Source organism: Drosophila serrata, unplaced genomic scaffold (assembly GCF_035046125.1).
Source record: "Drosophila serrata isolate PLE 108 unplaced genomic scaffold, ASM3504612v1 contig_245, whole genome shotgun sequence".
Taxonomy (NCBI): Eukaryota; Metazoa; Arthropoda; class Insecta; order Diptera; family Drosophilidae; genus Drosophila; species Drosophila serrata.
Genome location: NW_028257143.1, coordinates 1,724,118 through 1,746,588, shown reverse-complemented (window position 1 = coordinate 1,746,588; position 22,471 = coordinate 1,724,118). Strand labels below are relative to the sequence as shown.

The following is a 22,471-nucleotide window of genomic DNA, read 5'->3' as shown; positions in this document are numbered from 1 at the left end:
AAATCACTAAGGTCTCCTCCAGCAAATGCTGCTCTCTGATTTATTCTTAATATTTGTAATTTAAATAAATTCAATTGCCTTATTTAACGACAGCTTACCATCTCTAGCTGCTCGGTTGCAGCTAGTTTTCCCCGATTTTCCGTTGTCTCTCTTTTTTCCGGCTTGTGGCATGGGTAAATGTTTTAGCAAAACGATAACGGTAACTCGCTGCCGTGTTATGACAAGTGGCTGCACTGTGCGGCGGCAGCCATTCCGGGCCATAAAGCAAATTGATGATGAAAAAGTTGCCGCCGTGTCATGGCCTGTTAAATGTTGGCAATAAAAGTGAAAATTCTTGTCAACTTGCGGTCACCGTTAGTTGGGCTTAAAGTGTTGGCCACAATTCGGTTAGGATTCACATTGTGCTTGATTTGTATTTTATTTATGCTTATTTATGTTTATTCATTTCCATATTATTGCCTGGATATTGGATTATATTAAGAGCACCTGCGACACAGTCATAACCATAAAAGGAGGCTTCGATTTATTGAAGGAAAACGTGTGGTTTTTAGGGGCATAAAATTAAAATAAACAAAGTCGTTAAATGTGTGGTTATAAAAATGTGACATTTATTTGTAGGAGCATCTTGGATCCTAAAGAGATCTCACTCAAAATATTAAACTAATTTTAATTAATAAAACAGTCAATCAAACAGGAAAAATAATTTATTTCGGCAACTTTGTTTTGCATTTCTCTTAAGAAAACTGCCACTTTTCCTTCAACTAAATCTCTCCTGTCGTGTTGTATTTTTCCTGCTCCTTTTCCAGCATCTAATGAATGATAAATTGCCACTATACTGGCAACAAGAAAATAAAATCCAGAGCTGCTGCTTGATTTTCCTCACCGCAAATAATCAAAATCAAGTGCTCCCCAGCCACGCGTCGGTTGTGCGAATCGTTTCGCTGATTGAAAAAAGTTGTAAATTCCGTAATGGCAAATAAAAAAATATATAAATAATAATAAGAGCAGTGGCAGCAGCAAGGGGGAGCTATAAAAGCTCAAAGAGCAAAGGGAAAGCCGCCGAGCGAGTTGAGCAATTGATAAATTTAATGGCGTTACGCGTGTCAAACTCCGCAAATCCTTAAAAGTGTCAAATTGCCTTGCCCAAATAAACAGGAAAACAACAAGAAAAATGAGAAAAGCCCCGGACTGGCTAATGAACACAACAAAATCTTGAGGGATATATACGAATATATATAAGTATGCAAAGTGCCAGGTGACGTTAATAAATTGCCACAAAAAGTTGCAAGAAAAACACTTTGATAGATGTGCAAAATGTGTAAACAGGAATTGGATGGAAATCAACCCAGAGTTGATCCCAACTTTTTGGTATAATCTTTGGATCCAACTTTTTCCTGCAGATATCATTAATTTTTTTGTTGCTTTGACGAAAATAAAATTAATTGAATTTGAAGTTTTTTTAGGTGCTGAAAATGGAATTTCATGCGATGGATGGGTGGCAGGTGAAAATACAAAGATTTGTCAAGGGATTTATAGATAATAAATTATATGGATATACATATAAGTTTAACTACATATTTTTACTACCTTGATTTGAGAACTTTTATGTTTACATTAGTTTATTTAACAATTAAAAATATGGCAATCGATTAAAATAACAACTCTCTTATCTGTGTTGAAAACATATTTCAGTAACAAAATATCCAGCGGGTGACCGCCTGAAAAATCATTTGTTGAAAACATATCTTATATAAAAATTGTAATCATCGTCATTTAGTAAATTACTAATTAACAAAACTGTATTTTTAAATTGTAAAAAATAATGTAAAACCCCTGTTTCATCACAAACACTAAATTTAATTTTACATTTACTTAGTGCAAACATCAAGCCTGCCTATTATTCGTCCCAATCGACTTTCTCCCAAAGAACTTTGGGCCAAAGTCGATGAGATGATTTGCCAAACACACTCTTAAGTGATAAGCATGCTTGACACTCACTCTTCTCCTCTCCCAGCATCTGGCACTCGACAAATGACGAACATATGCCTAGTTAAATATTTAGCATTTAATACCCAATCTGCCTCCCGTCCGTCAGTTCAATTTAAAGTTGGCAAGCCATAAACAAAGTTTATAGCTAAACAATTTCCGGCCACATGAGTTTACATTATTAGCATATTGACGAGCCAGAAGGAGAGTAAATCACTGACATTTGGGGCAGCAGAAGGAGGAGGAGCTCCGGCAAGAACGAGAATAAGGGGAACTCCCCAAAAAAGTGTCTAGTCATAAAAGTTTTGGGCAAAGCTTATGCCTTGTGCTGGTGCCTGGCTGTGGGGGGAGGGTTTGTTTGAAAGTTTGCGCCAAAGCACATTATCATCGCCCGAGAGTCCTTGACAGACATCATTTCAGATTTCAGACGTCAGCGGCATTAATCCCATGGAGAGCAGTATGGAAAGCTGCATTTTGGGGGGTAGAAAATGCAAAATGAAATTACGTCACAGCTGGGTAAACACACGTCCCAGAGACCAGCTTTAAAAGAGAAGCTGCCACATTGGAAAAGCCTCTATGATGGCCAAGGTTAAGTCTTAAGCATGTCAATTTTTATTTAAATTTTGAATATATTTTTACCTATCGTTGGTGCTATTTTCAAAGGTAATACAAATTTCTCTAAGTGCAATTTAAGCAGACATATATTGACTCATTCGAGCAGCTTTTTCTTTTGGGCATTCCCCTTAGCCTGTAAATTTGCCCTGGGCAAACATCAAACGTCAGTCTAGAGTCCAGGCCTCATTTGCAGCATAAAATGCACAATTTACTCCGCATTTATTAAAACAAACATTTCAAGAAGCCATCGTCATCATCAGCAGCATCAACATTGTCGGTCCACTTGACAGAGTGCATCAATCCGAGGCGGAAAAACATTGCAATAGCGACTGCAAATCCGAAGCAAATGCAAATGCAAACATAATCAGATTCAGATTCGGATTCAGATTCAGATTTAGAAGATGCCATAGCCGCGCAGACAGGCACTCGAGAGTTCAAATGCGTTTCGCTTTTGCCGCAAATGCAAATATTTGGATATCAACGCAATTAAGGCAATTATTAGCATTTTACAAAACATCTGCCGCACTCAACTTCAAAACGCAGGAATAAATCCCACACAAACTCTAACGACTGCAATTGAAAGATTATGCAGATATTGAGCGGATGAATTATTTTTTTTAAAACTCTTTTAACACAACCAAGAGCCGGTTAATGCAAAATTTATGACTCTTTGTGGCTTACTTTGGATTATGCAAAAAATATACTTATACTAAACACTAGCGAGGCAAGTATTTATGGTTTGAAAATCAATATTTTAATAGAGAATTCAGAGGAGATTAAATAATAGGACATTTCTTACGTCGTTTAACCTTAGGGAACCTTTAAGTTAAACCTTCAAAATTGTAATTTTACCCACTGATGAACTTGAACTCATTTCATGTTCAGGTAAATCATTCCATTCATATTTAAATAGTCCTACGTACCCTGCTCCTTAAATAACACTCTTTTGGGGCAACGAATCCATCCTCTTAGGCGCACTCGAGTGAAATTCAAGACAATGAAACACTAATACGGCAATCGATGGCAAATTAATTAATATAATCGCATTGGTCGTGGGGCCATTATAATGCCAGAGGACTGCCCCAGCCGCAACAACTGGCATTGGGCATTGGGCATTGGGTCTGAAACAGGGATTGCATACAATTTCATGCTCGCCGGACCAGAATGGCAACCGCTAATATTTTGCTTCAAATCCTTTAGCAATTAAATGCCGATAAATTAGACCCCGGCTACGTCTAGGCAAATATCGTGGGGGATTATTAAGCTTAATTTGCATTTGGAATTGTATTTATTTATGCGAATCGCGGGAAGGAAATATGCGAATCGACTTAAGTGGCGCCATTAAAATGGGCACACACCTTTTTGGCACTGGCATTAGTTAATCTTTTAAACTAGTTTAGCTTTTAGATACCACTATAAAAATGATAATTTAAAGTTGTTTTAGGTTGATATATAGTTCGCTTATTTTAAAAACTAATTACAACTAAATAAAGAGTATTGCAATTTATGTTGATACCAATAATCTTCGATTTGGAGCAGACAAGAGAAAAATGCAATTGATTGAAATTTCTGCATGGATCCAAGTCAAAAGCCAATGGTTCGGTGTTTATTAATTGGCAAACACTCTGTGCCAATCATGATTTACCTGACACAGCCACACAAATAGCCATACAGGTAAATTTTTGAATGGGTTTTCGACTCTGTGTGTGTCAAAAACACAATCCTAACCCACTCTCAATCACACACTCCCGCACACACTCGGATGTGGATTTGTACTGCTCTCTCAATGACGGCTAGGTAAATGGCTCAAATTGATTGAATTTTGCACTTTGGCATTCATGATGACCAAAATGAAATTTGCATTTCTGGCCAATGGAGGATGGAGCGACGATTGTGTAAATGTCAAAATGGGAAATTAATGGGCCAAAGAAATGGTTGCTAAAGTCGAAACGAAACTTTTTTCATTTTGATTCATTACTAAAAAGTTCGAAATACCAACAAGAAAATAAGAAAGAAGCGAGATCGCGAGTAAGAAATTCATTTAATGGATTTTAATTATGCATCAAGGCGTGGCAAGTCGAGAAGTTGGCCACCGCCTTGAATATTTGATTGCACTCATTGAGTGCCACTTGCTGGCGAAAGTTGTTGCATACTTTGGGGCGAGTTAAACGAAGCAGAAGGAGACGCAAGAACATTGCCCGAAATAGAGCCAGAGGATTTGCCATGGCTTTTGGCCCCTCGGGCCATCTTCAATTCAATTTGTCCGCATTTCAATTTCCTTTCATTTTACGCTCGAATCTGTCGCATCCCGGCCAATTGGATCATCAAAGCTCAACCGCAGAACAGCATCACATGTGTTTTTTTCTGGGATTTCCCTAAGAATATTCCTTCACTTAAATAAACTTATTTATTTTCTGGTGGCTTTTGTTCGCAATTTGGAGTTCATTGTACTTGGCTGGGCTTGACAAATGAGCATCGCCTCCGGAGTTAGTTATGATAAATTATTGCCGGCTATTTGAGTGTGAGCCAAGTCCTTGGCCAAGACAAATATCCTTCCCACTGGCTATTTATTTTTGTAGATTTATGCAAGACAAACAATCAGAAATTGCCAAGATTCGCCTAATATATACATAGTAGTTAAATTATTGACAAGAAATTTATATTACGTTGGCAAAGATACAAATTTAAGTGGGCATATCTCATCTTCTTAAGTTATTAACACAATAGATAGATTTGAAAATTTAGTTAGTTTGTTAATACAAAAGTTCCCAGAACTTAAGTCTTTTGCATTTCATTCTCATTTCATTAATCTATTTCAACTTTTTTTCAGTTTCTGTCGACTTTTCCGCATGTATTCATCTACATTAACATTTTAGCCTGGCATTTTAGCATTTCGCTTTGTATTTTTTTTATTTTAGCCCTTTCTACTCTGACTTGGCTATTTTTAAAATGAGATTTTGGCGAAACAAATTGCGGCTACTTGGCCTGGCGAGAAAAAATCCCAGTAATTAGACAAGTAATTAGTGAGGATTTTTCAAACGAGCTGCAAAGAACAGAACAGAGAGCAAATGGGAGCGAAAAGATAAATTCGCTTAGTGCAGTTACCTAACCCAAAAATTCCCAAAAAAAAAAAGGAATGAAAAGCGTTGGGAACATGTGTTACCCCGTACACACACACAGACATTGTCGGGAAATGGAAAAATCTTGCCATAATACTCGACACTTCTGCACCTTTCGCGTGGGGCACATATAATGCTGAAATATTATACCGATATTATGCAAATTTTTATTGTTTTCCAGACGAACCAGACGCGATGCGATGCGGGGGAGGGTCGGAAAAAGGCCCAGGACGAAGGACGAAGGCTTATGGCTAAAGGGATTTGGTGCGTGATGAAATTAGGATAATTTAATAGATTACGCCCGGCGTTGATTTTTCATGGCACTCATGGTGTCTCTTTGCCGAAGGATAGAAAGGGCGCATCATGCATTATACATAATACATAATACATAATACCTGCTATGTGCCGTCTGCGCGTATTGATTGCATTTACCTTAACTGTGCCTGGGCATTGTTGTCTGGCTTTCTGGCCCAAAAATGACAGCATCCCCCCACTTTGGGGATTTCCAGAATTGCCAAAGCCCATCCCCCAAATACAGCCTCCCCTTAATGTGCCACCCTATATGTACCAATGGATTTTCGGGTATTCGTTTTTGGATTTTTCTCAGTTTTCTCGGTTTTCTTTTTAACTTTTCCGTCTCGGTGTTTTCGCCTTCAGTTTTTGCGGCTTTTAGCAAGCAACTCACGTAGTTTGAAGTCGCATTTCGTCACCTGAACAAAAGCCTCAACGTCTGCAGCTCAGATTTCGGCACTTAAGAGGTCTTTGGGGTGGCGAAGGGAAAGAGTCCTTCAAGTAGCCATTTATGTGCTGGTCCAGTAATACTTGTTAAATTGCTATTCTATGCTAAGTACATCCAATTGTTCATACTTCGATGCTGCGTGGGTCGGGGCTGTTTTTTATTCCTTTTATAGGTTTGCAATGTTAGAGGATTATCCCACAAAATAAATGTGTATTTTCGAGGGTCTAATGTTTAACAAGATTTAGGCAAGAGTTGAATTTACGATTTATTTAAGGGAAAATATATTTATTTGCAAGTTGGGATAGGGATAGAATGAACCCAAAGGTATTTTAATAATAATAATTGGTGCAATTTCAATTTCAAATCAATTTTATTAAAGGTAATACTCCTCTTTTGATATTTACCTAAAATAAATATAGAGAAGAAATATAAAAAGAAATAAAATCAGTTAAGCTCTGTGTGTAAACAATATTGCATTCATTTATTTATTGCCATCTCCGGTAACTAGTCCCGTCTCTTTTCCAATTGTTACTTGTATTTTTTTTTTTTTAATCTGCTTTACCTGTTGACTTTTTGTTCATATTTCGGTCTTTTTAACTCTTTTTTGCCCATTTCATTTTCAGTCGACGGTAAATTGCTGGCATTTCATTTTCATGCTCCTTGTTGTTGTTTGTTAATATTGTGCCTAGTGCGGCCCGATATAAAGTCAATTTATGCAATATAATGAACTGTAAACCGGTAAACTGTCATCACTGCCTCGGCCGCCCTTACATATTGCCATTTAAACGTGGCCAACCGAAAGGCAGGACGGCGGGGATTCCCACATGCAGGCATTTTTGTATTTATTGATTTAATATCTGGCTGCTGCCGCCGCTGCTGCTGCTGGTTGCCTGCGGCCAATTTAATCATCATTTGTAGGAAATAATTAAAATTTACAATGCACAAGGAGGCGGAGTCGAGGGCTCCGATCTCTTGTTATATTTTAATAACCAGCAATAACACAGAGAAGCCAAGAACGCAGAAATAAGGGACAGACAACTCAATGCGAATATTGTGAAAATATTTTCTTAATGAACAGTGGAATTTTTGGTATTAAGTAAAAGGGAATTTAAATATTAAAACCTCTTAGTAAATATGTTAAAGAAAATAATCAGTCTGGTTGTTATTTCACATTTATTAGCTGTTTGAAACTATTTGTGTATTTATTTAACCTAATTAAATCTGGTATAAAATACTGAACCTGATGTATTTAATAAGCACAAGGTAAAGGGGCCTTCAATTTAATATATTTTATATTTCTTTATAATAAAAATAATACAATAGAATAGTAAGTTTAACATTGTATTCTAAGCTTAATTCGAGGGTGTTATTTAAGTCAGTGTCTATACCAAGAACTATGGTAAAATATTAAATCAGGAAAAGATTAATTCACTCAATAGAAGAACTCTAATAAAAAATCTGATTTTTTAATCAAGTTTCTAATTTAATTTTATTTTACTAAATAATATTTATGTAAATATCTAATGATCAGATTTTTATTTCTGCTCTTTCTAGACTTGTTTCAACACAACAATCTAATTAAATGAATTCTAAAATTCAACTATATTAAACATGTATCCTTAGCACCCTTTTAAAGTCCCCTCCTCTCATTTATTTATTATCTGTCTGCTCTCATAATCCTTTCGCCAATTTCCCTTGAATGTCAACTGTTGTATTTTAGATTTGGCCACTTTAATTTGAATTACTGTTTCACATTTTCACACTTGCCGTCGTAATAAATAATGGCACTCGCCTGGGAAAGGGCTAGGAGTTGTTCCCCTTTGTTTGTTTGTTTTTATTATTTTTGCCTTTATGGTGCATTCAAATATCTAAATACACACACACACTGCCGTGGTGTGTGCTGTTTCTGGTAAGTGCCATTTCAAGCTCATTAGTGGCCATAATTAGCCAGCGGAGTTTATGGCCCACAGACAGACACTGGGCGAAATGCAGACACATTCAAGGCACAGACGAAACTACTTACAGTGCGCACTAAAAATACTCTCTGGTCTCGGCCAGGCTGGATCCTGAATGCCCTACCAAATCCAGCTTTGTGCTCTCTCTTTCGGTAATCCTTGCTTTAGCTCACAAATCCAAAAACATTTCCACAAAACGCCAGTGTGAAATCGATTTGTGTTGTGACACCACTGACACAGTTCAATTTCGCACGGCTTACCTAGGCCATTATCCTGGAGGCTTCTCAATGCCCTATGAGTACCACATGTTCCCCATTGTCAAATGTAATCTCCTTCCAGTAACAAAAACAACAACAGCAACAAAAAAGTAAAATAAAATAAGAGGGAACTGAAAAGGAATGCGTGCTAAACTTCACACACACACTCGAAACATAAAATAAAAGGGCATCTGTTTGCACACACACAAAAAAAAAAACATACACACAACAATAGCAAACAGGCACAGCAACTGAACGGTAAAGAAGATACTTTTCGGCTACCCTTGCAGTACCTCCTTTTTTAATACCCTTCAAGAGAGTGCTAATAAATAAAACACCTATAAAGGTAATTAAAATAAATGTGAAAGATGCTAGAAATCTATAAAACTATTTAAAATAATTATTAAAATGCTAGAAATTTATGTTTAACAATTATTTAAAATAGTTTAAATAGTTTATATGCTAGAAATGTATGTTTAATAATTATTTTAAATAGTTTTATAGGTTTTGCTCTGAATTTTTTTAATTGTTTTATTTATTCTCACTCTTTTGAAGGGTATTAAAAATTATAAAAATTATAAAAATTAGCTTATATATTATTTATTTGTAGAGATTCTTAAATGTATTATTATACAACATTTTAATTATTATTGATATATTTAATATTCAGCGAAAGAGCATTCCATATGCAGTTGCCAAAATCTAGGTAATCTTTTTTTGAGTTTATTTTTCACTCACTTGAAGGTAACTTGGAGAGGGGGCGTGAGGATATGGGAGGGACTCGGGAAACTTTACGGCCCCGCGTATTACAAACTGAAACATGTGTTTATTGTCCGACAGACTTTGGGGGCTCCCTGAGTCCCTCTCCTCCTGCGAAAAAAAAGAAGACAGCAAATTTTTATTTTCGTTGTCAGCGCGGCGACTGCAACACTTCAAGTGACACTGCAGGCACTCTCCTTTTTTCCCCTTTCTCCCTGACACTCCCCTCGCACTCGGCCCATGTGTGTGTAATGCTTTTAGTTTTGTTATTTCTTTGTTGGGTTTTTAGTCAGTTGTGTCATTAACAAATGGCAAATTAAATTGTGCTTAAATTTGCTTGGCAAAATGGAAAGGTAAGAGTGCTGGCTAAAATACGGCCTGCCTTTGCTGGGAACTTATCTAGAGAGTAAAGAGGAGCATATACATACATAGGTGGGGTTTATAGTAATTATAGGAATGATCTGGGTTAATATCTGTACATAAAGATATCTTATACAACTTAATAAAAATCATAGTAAATTGGCTGTATTTTGGGTAGTAATATCCTCATTTAAGTTTCATTTAATTGATCTCTATAATTGTTTATTTTATCATTTAGTTAACTAACACTCTGTTTCGATTGTTTTAACCTACATAAATCGAGGCTAAAACCCTCAGTTCGCTTGTGAGAAGATAAGTAAAGCTAAGATTATACATTAGTACCATATGTTTTCATTTGAACACGAAATTCTCAGATCAGAACGCTATTTTATTATACTCTTGCAGGTAATTATACATATATAATTTCAATCAGAAGCATTAAACATACTATAGTGCAAAAGTAATTTCCCACCCTATAAATCATATATATTCTTGTTCAGCCATAACTACCGAGTCGATCTCGGCAATTTACCAATTTTTTCCAAATTTTATAATGGGTTACATTGTTCAAATTTTCAAAATTGACAAAAATGTGTATTCTTTTTAATTCTAAATTGAGTATACAGAATAAAAACAATTAATAACTAACATAGGAAATCTTTCCGAACTAAAATGAATGCATTTTTGGTAGTTAGTTTTACTTTTATTGTAATATTAAAATATCGATAAATATTAATTTAAAGAATGCGTATATATTAAGTTTAGTTATGATCGATTTCCGATTTGATCCTATAATTCAAATTCAAATTGATTCAGTAGATTCATTACCCCAATAAAAACTAGCATAGAAAAGATTTTCGTCTTGAAATCAATGCATTATCGAAGGTAAGATGGATTTTCTCAGCAAGGGTAAAAAAAATCCGTTTTTTTTCCAAATTTAGATTCCTTTCTTGTTTATTATTTATTATTTGTTATATATTTTATTTTAATAAAATTATATTTATAGCTTGTCTGAAACGTTTCTCTTATTATTTTTAATACCAAAGCATAATCATTTCTTCAAAAACTGCCCAGAGACTAGCAGTACTTACCACTTTCAAGCTAAAACACTAACAATTTATTAGAGGGCCGCAAGTTGTTAACTTGGTCGAGACTTAAAGGCAAATCCCGAAGAATATCCCTGCTCATTTTCAGCTTGATTGCACTTAACATTGCAGCTGTCCGCAATTAAAAACAGACACCAACTTTGTCACTTAGGGCCGTTAATAGGCCTTAAGCTGGCTTAATCCAGGCCCGGGCAGCAGGCGAAGGGAAGAAAAGTAAAAGTTAAGCAAGCCAGGCAAGCAATTATTTCCTCAGTCACTTTTCCCTTTCCTCGATTGGCTTCGTTTGGATCATTGTTTTTCCTCAAGGAGCAGGATAAGTGAGACAAATTCTCATTCTCAGCAAAAGGTACGATTTGATTTAGCATTTTCTGCTTCGATTTCATTCAGAGCGTCTGCTGGGAGTCTGTCTCTCTCTCTCTGGTGCGTATACCCTTGTCAAAAATCTTTGTGACAGGACAAAAACTTTGCGCTTAAAAATAAATCAAAACTTTTCATTCCACCATCATTTCTCCACTTCCCTTTTTTTGGGTCTTTTTTCCCCTCAGATAAATGTCCTGATAATTTGTATATGTATTATTTTTTTGCCCCTCATTTTCTTTACTTTTGCATATGTCAACTTTTGTCAATGGGCCAAAAGAGAGTTGCTGGCGAAAAGTTTTCTATCAGGCCGAGACATGGCAAAGTTTTTGCGACACTCTGGGCTTTGTTCTTGGCTTGGATTTGATAAGGATTCCATGTGCGTTGGCCAAAGTCTGTGGGATAAGCTGTGATTGCCGCTTATCAGCAGCCAGCAGACGCGTTTACTTTTGGTGACAATCCAAAAATAGGCACATGTAATTAAATGAATTTACTTGGGGATATTGAAATACATTATGCTTAATTATAATACTTGAAAAATGCTATAAAAATAAACATTGAGGCTTTATTAATGAAATATATATTCCCATAAAAGTATGTATATTCCCCCATATGTCCCAATTTGTCAACTAAAATTCTCGCTCCTCTTGAATTCGAATTCATCAATGTCGTTTGACTTTTGGTTGCCAAACAAAACCCCGCAAAATTGATGGTCTGAAAAAGCTTTTAAGCTGCCAATGGCAAACTTTTACCAACCAAACACACACTCGCACAGAAACTTTTCAACTTTTGAACCCTTCGAAATCGTTATTTCTATGTAAACAATTCAATTGCATAAATATATTTGCCAAAAAGAAAAATAAAGGAAAGAGAAATACAATTTCACGTAGCGACAAATGGTGAGGGCAAGAAATAATTTTAACAATTTGATTCAATCAAAGTCGCAACGATATCGAATTCTGGGAATCGGAATGGCTTTGTCACCTTTATAAGAACGGAAACTTTGCCAAAAAGTTATTTAAAACATTTTCCCTTTTTTTTTGTGGCCCCCTCTCGTCCCGTTTTCCATTCCAGACTTTTTCCCCATTGTTTGCGCTTGAAGAAAAATGCGTTTTTCATGCTAATGTCAAACCTTAATAGATGGGGCTCCCCTTCCTCTCTCTAAGAAGTCCTTTTCCGTGGTCCTGGTGGAGCTGCTAAACATGTGTTCAGAGATTTTACTCGTGGCATTTCCATTTTGGGGATAAGCGTTCGATGGGGCCTTCATTGCCTGAATTATTTCACTCCTGAGAATTTTCGATTGAACTGAATTGAAGGGGCGTGCCTTGAAAAGTTTCCCGACTTAGCAGTAAATTGACCCAAATAGTCGCCTAAACAATTTAAGGAGACTTTACTTGGTAGCAACTTGGTTTGTTTAAAGAATATAATAAGTTTCCCTTTCCAAAGTTATTTACTTTAGTTATTATGGAGACCCAATTTTCCCTTTTCCCTAATTAACTTGGCATGCACCTTAGGTACAGCTTTCCATTCATTTCAATTTCCATTCATTGCAAACCATATTTATCCCCAATAATGGCCAGAGCTGAGGCCTCCGATAATGAAAACAATAAACATAACTTGGCTCGAAATACATACATATGTGGCCACAAATAAGCAAATAAACACAGGCAAAAAGGCCCAAGACATCTTGAGAGAAATGCAACAGCTGCAAAACCCATAACAAACTGCACAAAACAAAGATCCTTCAGGACTTTATATGTTAGCATACATTGTGATGACGTCTTTTTTTTACGGCATATTTACTTTTGCTCGTTGATGTGGCATAAAAAATATTTATTAACTGACTCGGAACAGAAATGTTGACTTGACCCGACCGCAGCCGAAGAGGGAGAGAAGTCAGGTCAAGGATCTGGATTTCAGCATGTTTGCACTGGCCTCGAGTTCGGTTTGGGGAGCAGTTTGGACAGGACAATTGATGGACAAACATATTAGATATATGTGTATATATCTATATATATGCGGGCTAAACACAGACACTACAACTATGTAGTTCGGTTAACTAAAATACACACACACTCACACACATGCCGGACAGTTATTTGCTTTTATGGCAGACTGAGCCTGCCCCCAAAATCACTCCCACTCCAGTCAGTCTGCTGCTGAACTCTGGACAAGCCCTGTACGTATACGTACGTCAGTTGGTTGAACAGTTTATCCTGCATATAAACTTCAACAACATGCACAACATGCTCCCGGTTCTCCTCTCCTCCACTCCCTTGCCTACACTTTGGCCTACAACTATTTCCGCTTACTGCTAAACAAATCCCAGTTAGCAAAACATTCGGTGTACGTTGCGGGAACAATGGACGTACAACGCTGCGTATACGCAATATTGGCATTTGGCATATTATTGGAGTTTCGTCATTGAATTGACGGATTGAAGGGGGCTGGTGGGCAGGCACAAAGGGGGGATGAAGAGGAAATGTGGCAAATCGGGGGGTTAAGGAGTTCGGTAGCAAAATCTTTAACCCAGAACTCATTTAATATGTTGACAAGTTGATAAATTGTTTTGCATAAAGCCATTGGGCGGGTCTTTAATTGGACTGAGAATTGATACGATTGACACCGAGTTGGGAATGAGAATTGGGCTTTTTGAGAGAGTTTTATGAGTGGATGGATTTAAGACATAACATTTGATAAGGGACTAACAGGATATTTCGAATTAAGAAGTAATATTATTATACTCAAACATTTATAAGCCAGACAAAAAAGTTTAGGTTTCTTTAAATAGCAATTGAAAAATCTGTACCTCAGCCTGCAGTGCTCAACAACCCTCAACAATTTTCAGAGTTACTTAACACTTTTAAAGTTTTAAAATAAATATTAAATAACCATTAAATAGTTATAGCAACACATGAACGTATATTGGTTTCTCGGTCAACACGTCTGAAACTTGGCCAAGAGGGTGCCAAGTGATATGAGATAACAAGCAGAAACAAAAAATCACAAGAAGCACATAAAAAAGTCTGCGTGAAGAAGATGTCACCAGCTGTCGCAAACAATCTTAATATTTGATGTTGAAACACACCGCATCGCAGCAGCTGTGATTCCAATGGGAAGTTTTGGTCCTTAAAGGCACACATATTCTAGATTTCGCCTCTCAATGCCCAACATTAACAATTTAATGCATTTGCCAAAAAATAAAATGCATAAATTTGATATGCTAAATTAAACCCGAAACAAGGATCCAACTTAGAGTGATGGCCTGTGTGGTCCTGCATACGAAATCAGTTGGCTAACGTTGATTATAATGATGATGTTGATGGACTCGACTTGATTTTGCTGTGATTTAGATGGGTCCGAGATGGATTGTAGGGATTTTTTTTTTCTTTTTTTGGGAGATGAGATGCCATGTGATAAGATGCCCTGTGACTGTAAAATGCCAGAAACAATTTAATGCTTCATTGGCAAACGCCGCATATGTGACCCCTGTGACTGACAGCGCAGACTTATCCTGGTTTTCCATTCTTTTCACTTTCCTTTACACAGCCCCTCGCTTCCCGGAACTTGTCAAGCAAAATCGAAAGGAATCGAAGAAAGAACGGCAAATACATCGCAACTCTGCGATAAACATATGAAAAATGCACATGCGGTGAGCCAAGTTCAATTCCAGAGGCCAAAAGTTTACGCCACTTAATAGAACTTGACGCAAATTCAATTACAACATTGGTCCCCGCACCCAATCACACACCCAGACACCCACACACACACACACTCAGCCATCGGGTGAGGGAAAAACTTGCAAAGAAATTTGCGGAAAAACGCTGGCAGTCAACTTTTACCCCCGAAACCAAAACCAAGGCAGAGTGGACCCCTGACGACATTTACTTATACCCTAAATTAAGGGTATATTATATGTAATTATTATTTTATAATTAATATTTAGTCAAATTGAGGATTTATTGGAATGGAACTAATGTAATCATGAGAGTTCAAGTGATTTAAAATAAATAAATAGTTTACAAGGATTTTTCAGTCGAATCTTGGTATAAATGTTGATGAAGATGCACAGAAATTCTCGTGGACTTAAAGCCAAATAAAAACATTTCCAAACATTAAGCCGAATATATATTCATTTATTTATATTTATATATTTCAAAATCTTTTAAAATCAATTCCTTTTTCAATTGAAAGAGTGTTCCAAACACACAAACTAAAACGGAATTTCCTTCGATTTATTTTCTTAAGATTCCTGTAAAGACTGTCACAGCCAAGGGCGGTTTTTCATTTGTAGCTGAGAAGGCGATGTATATTTAGCTAAGGGAAAACTCCAATTGAAATTGAAGTTTTTCTTGGCTTGCGGGCAGACTCACTTACTTCAGCTTCACTTTACTGCAATTAGCAAATAAAACTTGGCATATTTTCGGGGGCCAAATGAGGCGCGTGGTTCTTGAGAAACTTTTGCAATCACTTTCGTTTGCATTCATTATTGGCCCACGAAAAAGGGATTTGACTTTGTTAGCCGCCCCTTGGCTTTGGTCAACTCGAACGTCAGGAAAGAGATACGAGAATCCTTTTCTTTTCAAGTTGAAAAAGTTTTTGTTTTCCAATAGATTTTACTGATGGAATTTTAGAGTTTAACTTAGAACGGAAAGAAATGGCACAAAAGTTTCGAATTAAAATTACATTTTTATAATATGTAAATTTATATTTTTCTAGAATATATATACCATTATAATAGATATGCTTCATTGATTTATATTTTACAAAATTGTAAAATATTTCTTAACGCTTTAAGTTTTTCTTTTACATTTCATTCAGTAATATACGATTTTTTTCCGGATATTTTTAACGGTAACGGAAACAAACATAAAATTGCACAAAATATGAAATTTTGTTCAAAAATAGTGTCAAAAATTTATTGTATTTTCAAATTTTTCTTAAAATTGATTGAAAAAAACGTATCAATCGTATTCTATCCAACCGAAACTTACATTACAAATAATTCGTTCAGATTCAGATTCAAAAATAAATTCTTGCACATACTTTGACCAAGGACCTTAAATTTTAAAAGTAATGAAACCACCCATAATACGTTTATCAAGGTTTTGGCAAAGATAGTGAAACCGGCTTAGCAAAATTCTGTTGATTAATTATTTTTTTTAATGAAATTGATAATTTTAAATTGAAGTTACATGTTGCCAAGCTGTTTTTTTTTTATTTCAAAATAAGTGTCATAGATCTGGAAACGATAATGCAAGTATGAAAATGTAAAAGTTGTGGGCCGACTCCTTTTTATTAAAGAATTATTTATTTTAAATATAGGTACACACTGGTGGAGGTGTTGCCCAAAAACAGCTCCACCTATCGGTACTGCTTTTATAAAATATTATCTTCTACACTGCTTTATATGCTCTGCATTATCGACAGTGCCAATAAGAACAGTGAGGACCCGAACCTGGCTGTGGAGACTAGGTACTTACCCTATTCTTAAACCATCTTACGATACACATAAAATATAAAAAATATTAAATACAAAATTATTCGAATGAAACATTTTTTAATAACAAAACTAATATAAACTTAAAAGATATAGACCTATACAATAATTTTTATAATCGCAAATTAATCCTATTTAAAATATTTCATTTACTATAATTCTTATCGATTTTTCTTATCGATGTTTGTTTTTGCTCCACCTCTAGTTTTAAGAGGTGAAAGCGCGGCGATATACCGATACAATTCTGTGATAGGTTGTGAATTCTGTGTAGTTGTTGTTTTGATAAGAGCGCGAGCAAATCAAACAAAAATAACGGCGTCGTGCGTTCAAGCAGGTATACACAACGGAATAAAATATTGTTTACCGCCGCACAGAATTAAAGGATAATCAGTTTTTGGAAAACTGTTTGCTTTGAACGTGAATGTGAGTGTGTTGCAGGGATAGAGACAAACGGTGAACGCTTGGTTGGAGCAAGGGGTGGGGAGCGGAGTTGGCGGCTGTGCAGTTATTTCTTTTCAGGTTCACTGCCTTGCTTCCGCTCCACTTTGCTGGCCTTTGTTTTGCTTTTGTTCTGGTTTTTACCTGCGTTTACCTGAGATCTAGAATGTGAAACTAGTTACCTGTGTTTGTGTGTTTGTGGCGGACTTGCAGCCAAAAATCAAGTTGGTGTTGGTGTTGTTGCTGCTCGAGTTCGCTGCAGTTTGTTAACCCTTACCGCGCCACTCGTCGCCCGGATTCGGCCAACACTTTCGACTTTTGCGTCTCGGCTTCGAAAATAGAACAAGCGGTCAATAAAATGCTGTGCCCGGTGTGTGTGGGAATTCCTTACTCCCGTCTCTGCTCCCATTCCCGTTCCCGGGTTGTGTCCACGGACGGGTTTCCGGAATTAGCCGATGGCACGCAACCTGCAAAGGTGTATCATTATGCACACATGCATCCGCACACAAGCTAGGCCCGGCATTGACGTCCAGTCAGGCCCAGGCCCAGGCCCCATTCCAGCCCCACTGACCCCCATCCCATCCTTCGCCTCCTTCGTCGTCTGCTTCCGTGAGCAACTCCCCACCAGGTGGTGGCCAGAAAGGAAAGGGCAGGCACAGTGGGCGCAGATAGTTACAAAATATACTAACACTTTCAGTAGGATATACTGGGATGTAGGGTTTATAAATTAAATATATTAATTGGGATATTATATACTTAATATACTGTTATTTATCATTTTTTATAATATTTGTAATAGTATTCATTGCTTATTTGTAATTAGTAAGCTATGTATTCTGTTGAAGCCCTTTGACTATAATATCTAGAAATCATGATGCTAAACAACCTTGTTTGGTTTTATAAGTCTCTCAAAAATTTCTCGGAATTTATTATTCAATTTCTGATCATGTTCTCCTCTTTTTACGATTATCATATCTTTAGTCCTTTCCTCATATTCTTAATTTTTGATACAATTTTTGATTGCTGCCCTCAGGGATATTCCCAAGTTTTTGTATAATTTGTATAAAAATAGGATAACTATATTATATAGCTACCATAGGTATACAAACTTCCTGAAGCTATCGTCCCTTCTTGTTTAGATTACTATGTATATCCCTACATGAGTTCGTCACCAGACCACTGTGCCTATAGACATGTCCGCCACCTTTGACAAAGGTTTATTGACAAGGCGTTTTTATCGTCCTTTTTACGCGTTTGGTCGAATGTATATTTGATTACTCCACTCTCGTGTCCCGGCGACAGGTGCGCAGGTGATATTTTTCACTGGACTCCTTTTGTAAAGCTCTATATGAGTGTGTCCATGTAATCAAGCTATGCCACTGGCCAGTGGGCCATTAGCCACTTTTTGCCACCGCTGACACAATTTCGAGTCGATCGATTTCGTCGTGGGTTTATGCTTCTGTCCGTGGTCTGCATATTATGCCTACGGCAGGGCAGGGCTAGTGTCATTCCACTAATTGGAACAGCGACCTCTTCTAATTGAAGAGTTCAAACTGATCGGCTGCCACATAATTTACTAGAAATATATGTACATAGGGAAGAGTTTTCAGTAGACTGAATGCAAGGGTTCCAATCTTTATCAAAGACAAAGCTGAACAAAATAAATTTGCTTTTTTCAACATATATTTACTTGGATTGCTTTGATAATATTTATGCCCAAGATAAGATAAGACTCCAGTCAAAGTTGCCTATAAATTAGAATCGCACTAAGAGTCAACTCCAGTCTAAAATCTATTTTTTCAAAGTAAAGTAATCCTTAGCATAATGACTGTGTACCAGTTTGAAAAAAGGTATAATATAAAGGCAATAAAACTAACATTGTGAAATTACATCGAAGCAGGAAGTATAAATCTTTAGCTGTATATCAGTTAAATCTTTTAAGCATCACTTGTTAGACTTTAAAGACATTTTTAAGGACTTAAATACATCCAAATTACACGTTAAGCAATTTGTGCTCTTGCACCATCCTTATTCTGCAATGTTATTTTCCTTAGTGTTTCTCTATAGCTCCTGAACAAAAAGAAAAAAAAAATAACAATGAGAGTTACCAAAGTACTGCCAAATTGTTAATTGATTCTTTCTATAATACTTTCATCAGAATATGAAATATGTAAGTCCCTGGAGGTAGTCCCTTAAAATTGCGCTAAGTTGACTCCGTTCCGTCTGGCAGTATTCAATACTCTGTATTGAGTATGATTAATTTCTTAATCTTATCTTTACAAATTTATTTACTTGTCGTTGGTAACTTGGACCTCTGGTGACTGATTAGATTTTGTTCGATTTTGTGTCATCTGCATGGTCACAATATCGATTTGTGTCGACCCGCCCGCACCGTATACCCTCGATGCACTCAAAGCAGGTCGTCCTTGCAGCGAATGTGCAGCACCCCTCCCCCCGTCGGTTATATCCATCAAAATAAAATGTAATAACAAATAATAATGCGCCTAAAACTAGGGCACACGAACACAATGCAGCTGGAAACGAAATGAAAATGGCAAAATGCAGCAACGAATGAAAATGAGGCCCTTGCCTCGTTGCTTCCATTTGCACTTGACAACTTTCGCTCTGGCCCCAGTGAAGTGGGCGGCCGGGCGGGTTAATCCCCAGGCAGACGGAGGTGGTACCCTTCCGGAGCGACAGTGTCCCCGGTGGTTAAGTGTGTGCTCTGATTTGGGGGTTGGCCTGGCCCGGACTGTCCAGAGCAGAGCTTTCGCTTGGAATCCAATGCGTACTTATTCGGAGCCATGTGTGTGTCTGCGGTTGACCGTTTTATTGATTGATGTGCGACCACCGCCGCTGCCGCCGCGACCCTTGAGTCGTTGTCCTGGCCAATTGATTATTATTCCTGATTCCACCCCTTTTTTTCCTTTGCAGTCCAAACAAGGCAAGCAGCGAGCGAAGTAACGAATTTTGGAGCATAATGGCATCCGGCGGCTTGGCATGTGTCAAATACTTGACATTCTTTTGCAATCTCCTGTTTGCGGTAAGTTTTGTAGGCTACAGCTTAATGAGAACTATGAAGAAAAGAAGAAAAAGGGAGTTTTCATAGATTTCTATGCATTTCACCAAGTAATACTATAATTTTCTAATAAAATAATAAAACTAATCGGAAAATCCATTTCCCTTTCCAGCTCACAGGACTTCTCATCTTTTTGGTGGGTGGCATGGTACAACTGAACTATGCACACTATTCGAATTTCGTTAGCGATCATATTTGGACCGCACCCATAATTTTGATTATTGTCGGTGCCGCCGTCGCCATCATCTGCTTTTTGGGTTGCTGTGGTGCATTGAAGGAGAGCAGTTGCATGATCCTCAGCTTTGCAATTCTCGCAGTGGTCATCTTTCTGTTCGAGATCGGGCTAGGCGTTGCCGGCTATGTGAAGCACACGGGCCTGCAGCAGTTGATGGAGGGCCAGTTCAACACTACTATGAAGCACTACAAGGACCGTGACGACTACCGAGATGCCTGGACCCTGCTCCAGACCGAGCTGGATTGTTGCGGCACCTACGGCCCCACCGACTGGGAGGTTATCTTTCCGAACAAGACCCTGCCGCCGGCTTGCTGCTCCGTGATCAATCTGAGCGAGGCAAAGGAGTGCACCGCCGTCCACGCCAACCAGCAGGGTTGCTTGCAAAAGCTTTTGGGCATTTTGGACTCGAAGACCCTAATCTTGGCGTCCGTGGTGCTGGCAGTAGCGGGTATTCAGGTGAGTCTATAAATGTTGAATTTTAGCTTTTGTATTAATTCTTGACTCTTTAACAGCTGCTCACCATACTGTTCGCCTGCTGCCTGTATCGTTCGTTTCGCCGGAGCTACGATCACGTTTAGATTACGCAGCGAGGATCCCGTCTGTCGCATTTGAGTACCGGGAACACACCAAACCAATTTTCGTAGTTTTGTAGTTGTCTCTAAATCGAACACACAATCACCAGCACTCACTCACGCAGAAATCGATTCACAACCAACTCATGTGTCTCACTCGCCGCCCACGGAAGGCTGATTAGTACTATATTATCTACAAGAATCTGGCATGAAAACAATATTTGCAACACAAGATTGCATGCCAGAATATACATACAATCTCATTCCATTATTTGTTAAACATTAAAAATATGTTCGGATTGGTTTCTGTTTATTTTGTAAGTTTATAAAATCGAAACTCATCTTCTGATTAATCAAGAACATGTATAATTAATTGCATGTATTGCAATTTGGATATTATTTACTCATTCCCCACAAATGCCAACATATTTTGCCACCACACACATATTCTCAAGCATATCGCCCATATATTCTCATCATATACTGCATACATTTAACAAAGTGCCCTTTTGTAGCGATTTTTAAACTATATATGTAACATTTAAACCGCATTTTTAGTATATATATGTAGGGGTGTGTGTGGCTTTTCCTCCCTCCAAAAGAATACCCACCAGTTGACTCATTTCAAAGAATTGGATTATCACCAAACACTATCAATTAGTATCCGCACACACTTTAATAAATGTGTACCCCAAATAAAGATTTAAGTCACTAAGCATACTCAAAATGAAAAGTGCTTCAGAACGAATTTACACTCTTGAGATCGAATAAACCATCCTTACATCAGATAATTCTTGCATCTCTGAATCTTGAGGCTTTAATAATGGACGATCACAGTAAATAATGAATTGAATCGATATTATTACCTTAATACACAGAGGCATATTAGCAATAAAAACATAAATACACAATTTTCTAAAACTGTAAAACTGAATATTGATAACTACACTATATGTATGCATTTGAAATATATGTATTTGTATTCGTATTTAAATCTGTGTTAAAAAAAAACCAATGTGCAGCACTGAAAACCCCATTAAATAAATGAACAATTTTAAATCAAAAATAAAAGTTACTTATAATTTTCGTTAAATGTATAAACAGCACAGTGGGATACTATTTAAATCAGTGGTGTTCAAGGCCTTGACTAGCCAGTCAGCAAATTACTAAGTTAACTAAATAAATTTATATTTATTATATATTATCATATTATCGCAGATAATGCAAACGATATTGTATTAAAGTCTGGAATATATTTTATTGCAATACCAATTATAAACTAAAACTTTAAAAGAGTATTTAAACATCATAATCATTGTTACCATTGGTTTCACTTCAAATTCTGAATTCTGAAAAATGCATTTTCCACCCGCAAGTGCAAGTACCACCCCGAA

At 37.0% G+C, this 22,471-nt stretch overlaps 1 protein-coding gene across 4 annotated transcripts; it reads left to right on the top strand.

Moving 5' to 3' along the window:
• The first annotated feature begins 16,935 nt into the window (after positions 1-16,935).
• Tsp39D (Tetraspanin 39D) lies at positions 16,936-22,148 on the top strand. Of its 4 annotated transcripts, none has more exons than XM_020954688.2 (4): positions 16,936-17,087; positions 20,126-20,234; positions 20,383-20,961; positions 21,018-22,148. In XM_020954688.2, the coding sequence occupies exons 2-4, from the start codon at positions 20,172-20,174 to the stop codon at positions 21,081-21,083; spliced, it is 708 nt and encodes a 235-aa protein (XP_020810347.2). In that variant the 5' UTR covers positions 16,936-17,087; positions 20,126-20,171; the 3' UTR covers positions 21,084-22,148. The 4 variants fall into 4 exon arrangements, with proteins under 4 accessions (XP_020810347.2, XP_020810346.2, XP_086688204.1 ...); XM_020954687.2 differs by having other exon boundaries at positions 16,940-17,176; XM_086832078.1 differs by lacking the exon at positions 16,936-17,087 and adding an exon at positions 17,898-19,041.
• Positions 22,149-22,471: the final 323 nt, after the last annotated feature.

Excerpts from the sequence above, each read along its gene's own strand:
- Tsp39D (XM_086832077.1), top strand. The coding sequence starts at position 19,627 with ATGTGCAGCACCCCTCCCCCCGTCGGTTATATCCATCAAAATAAAAT. Across the intron at positions 19,674-20,125 it reads TATATCCATCAAAATAAAAT|TCCAAACAAGGCAAGCAGCG; the intron begins GTAATAACAAAT and ends TTTCCTTTGCAG. Across the intron at positions 20,235-20,382 it reads TTTGCAATCTCCTGTTTGCG|CTCACAGGACTTCTCATCTT; the intron begins GTAAGTTTTGTA and ends TTCCCTTTCCAG.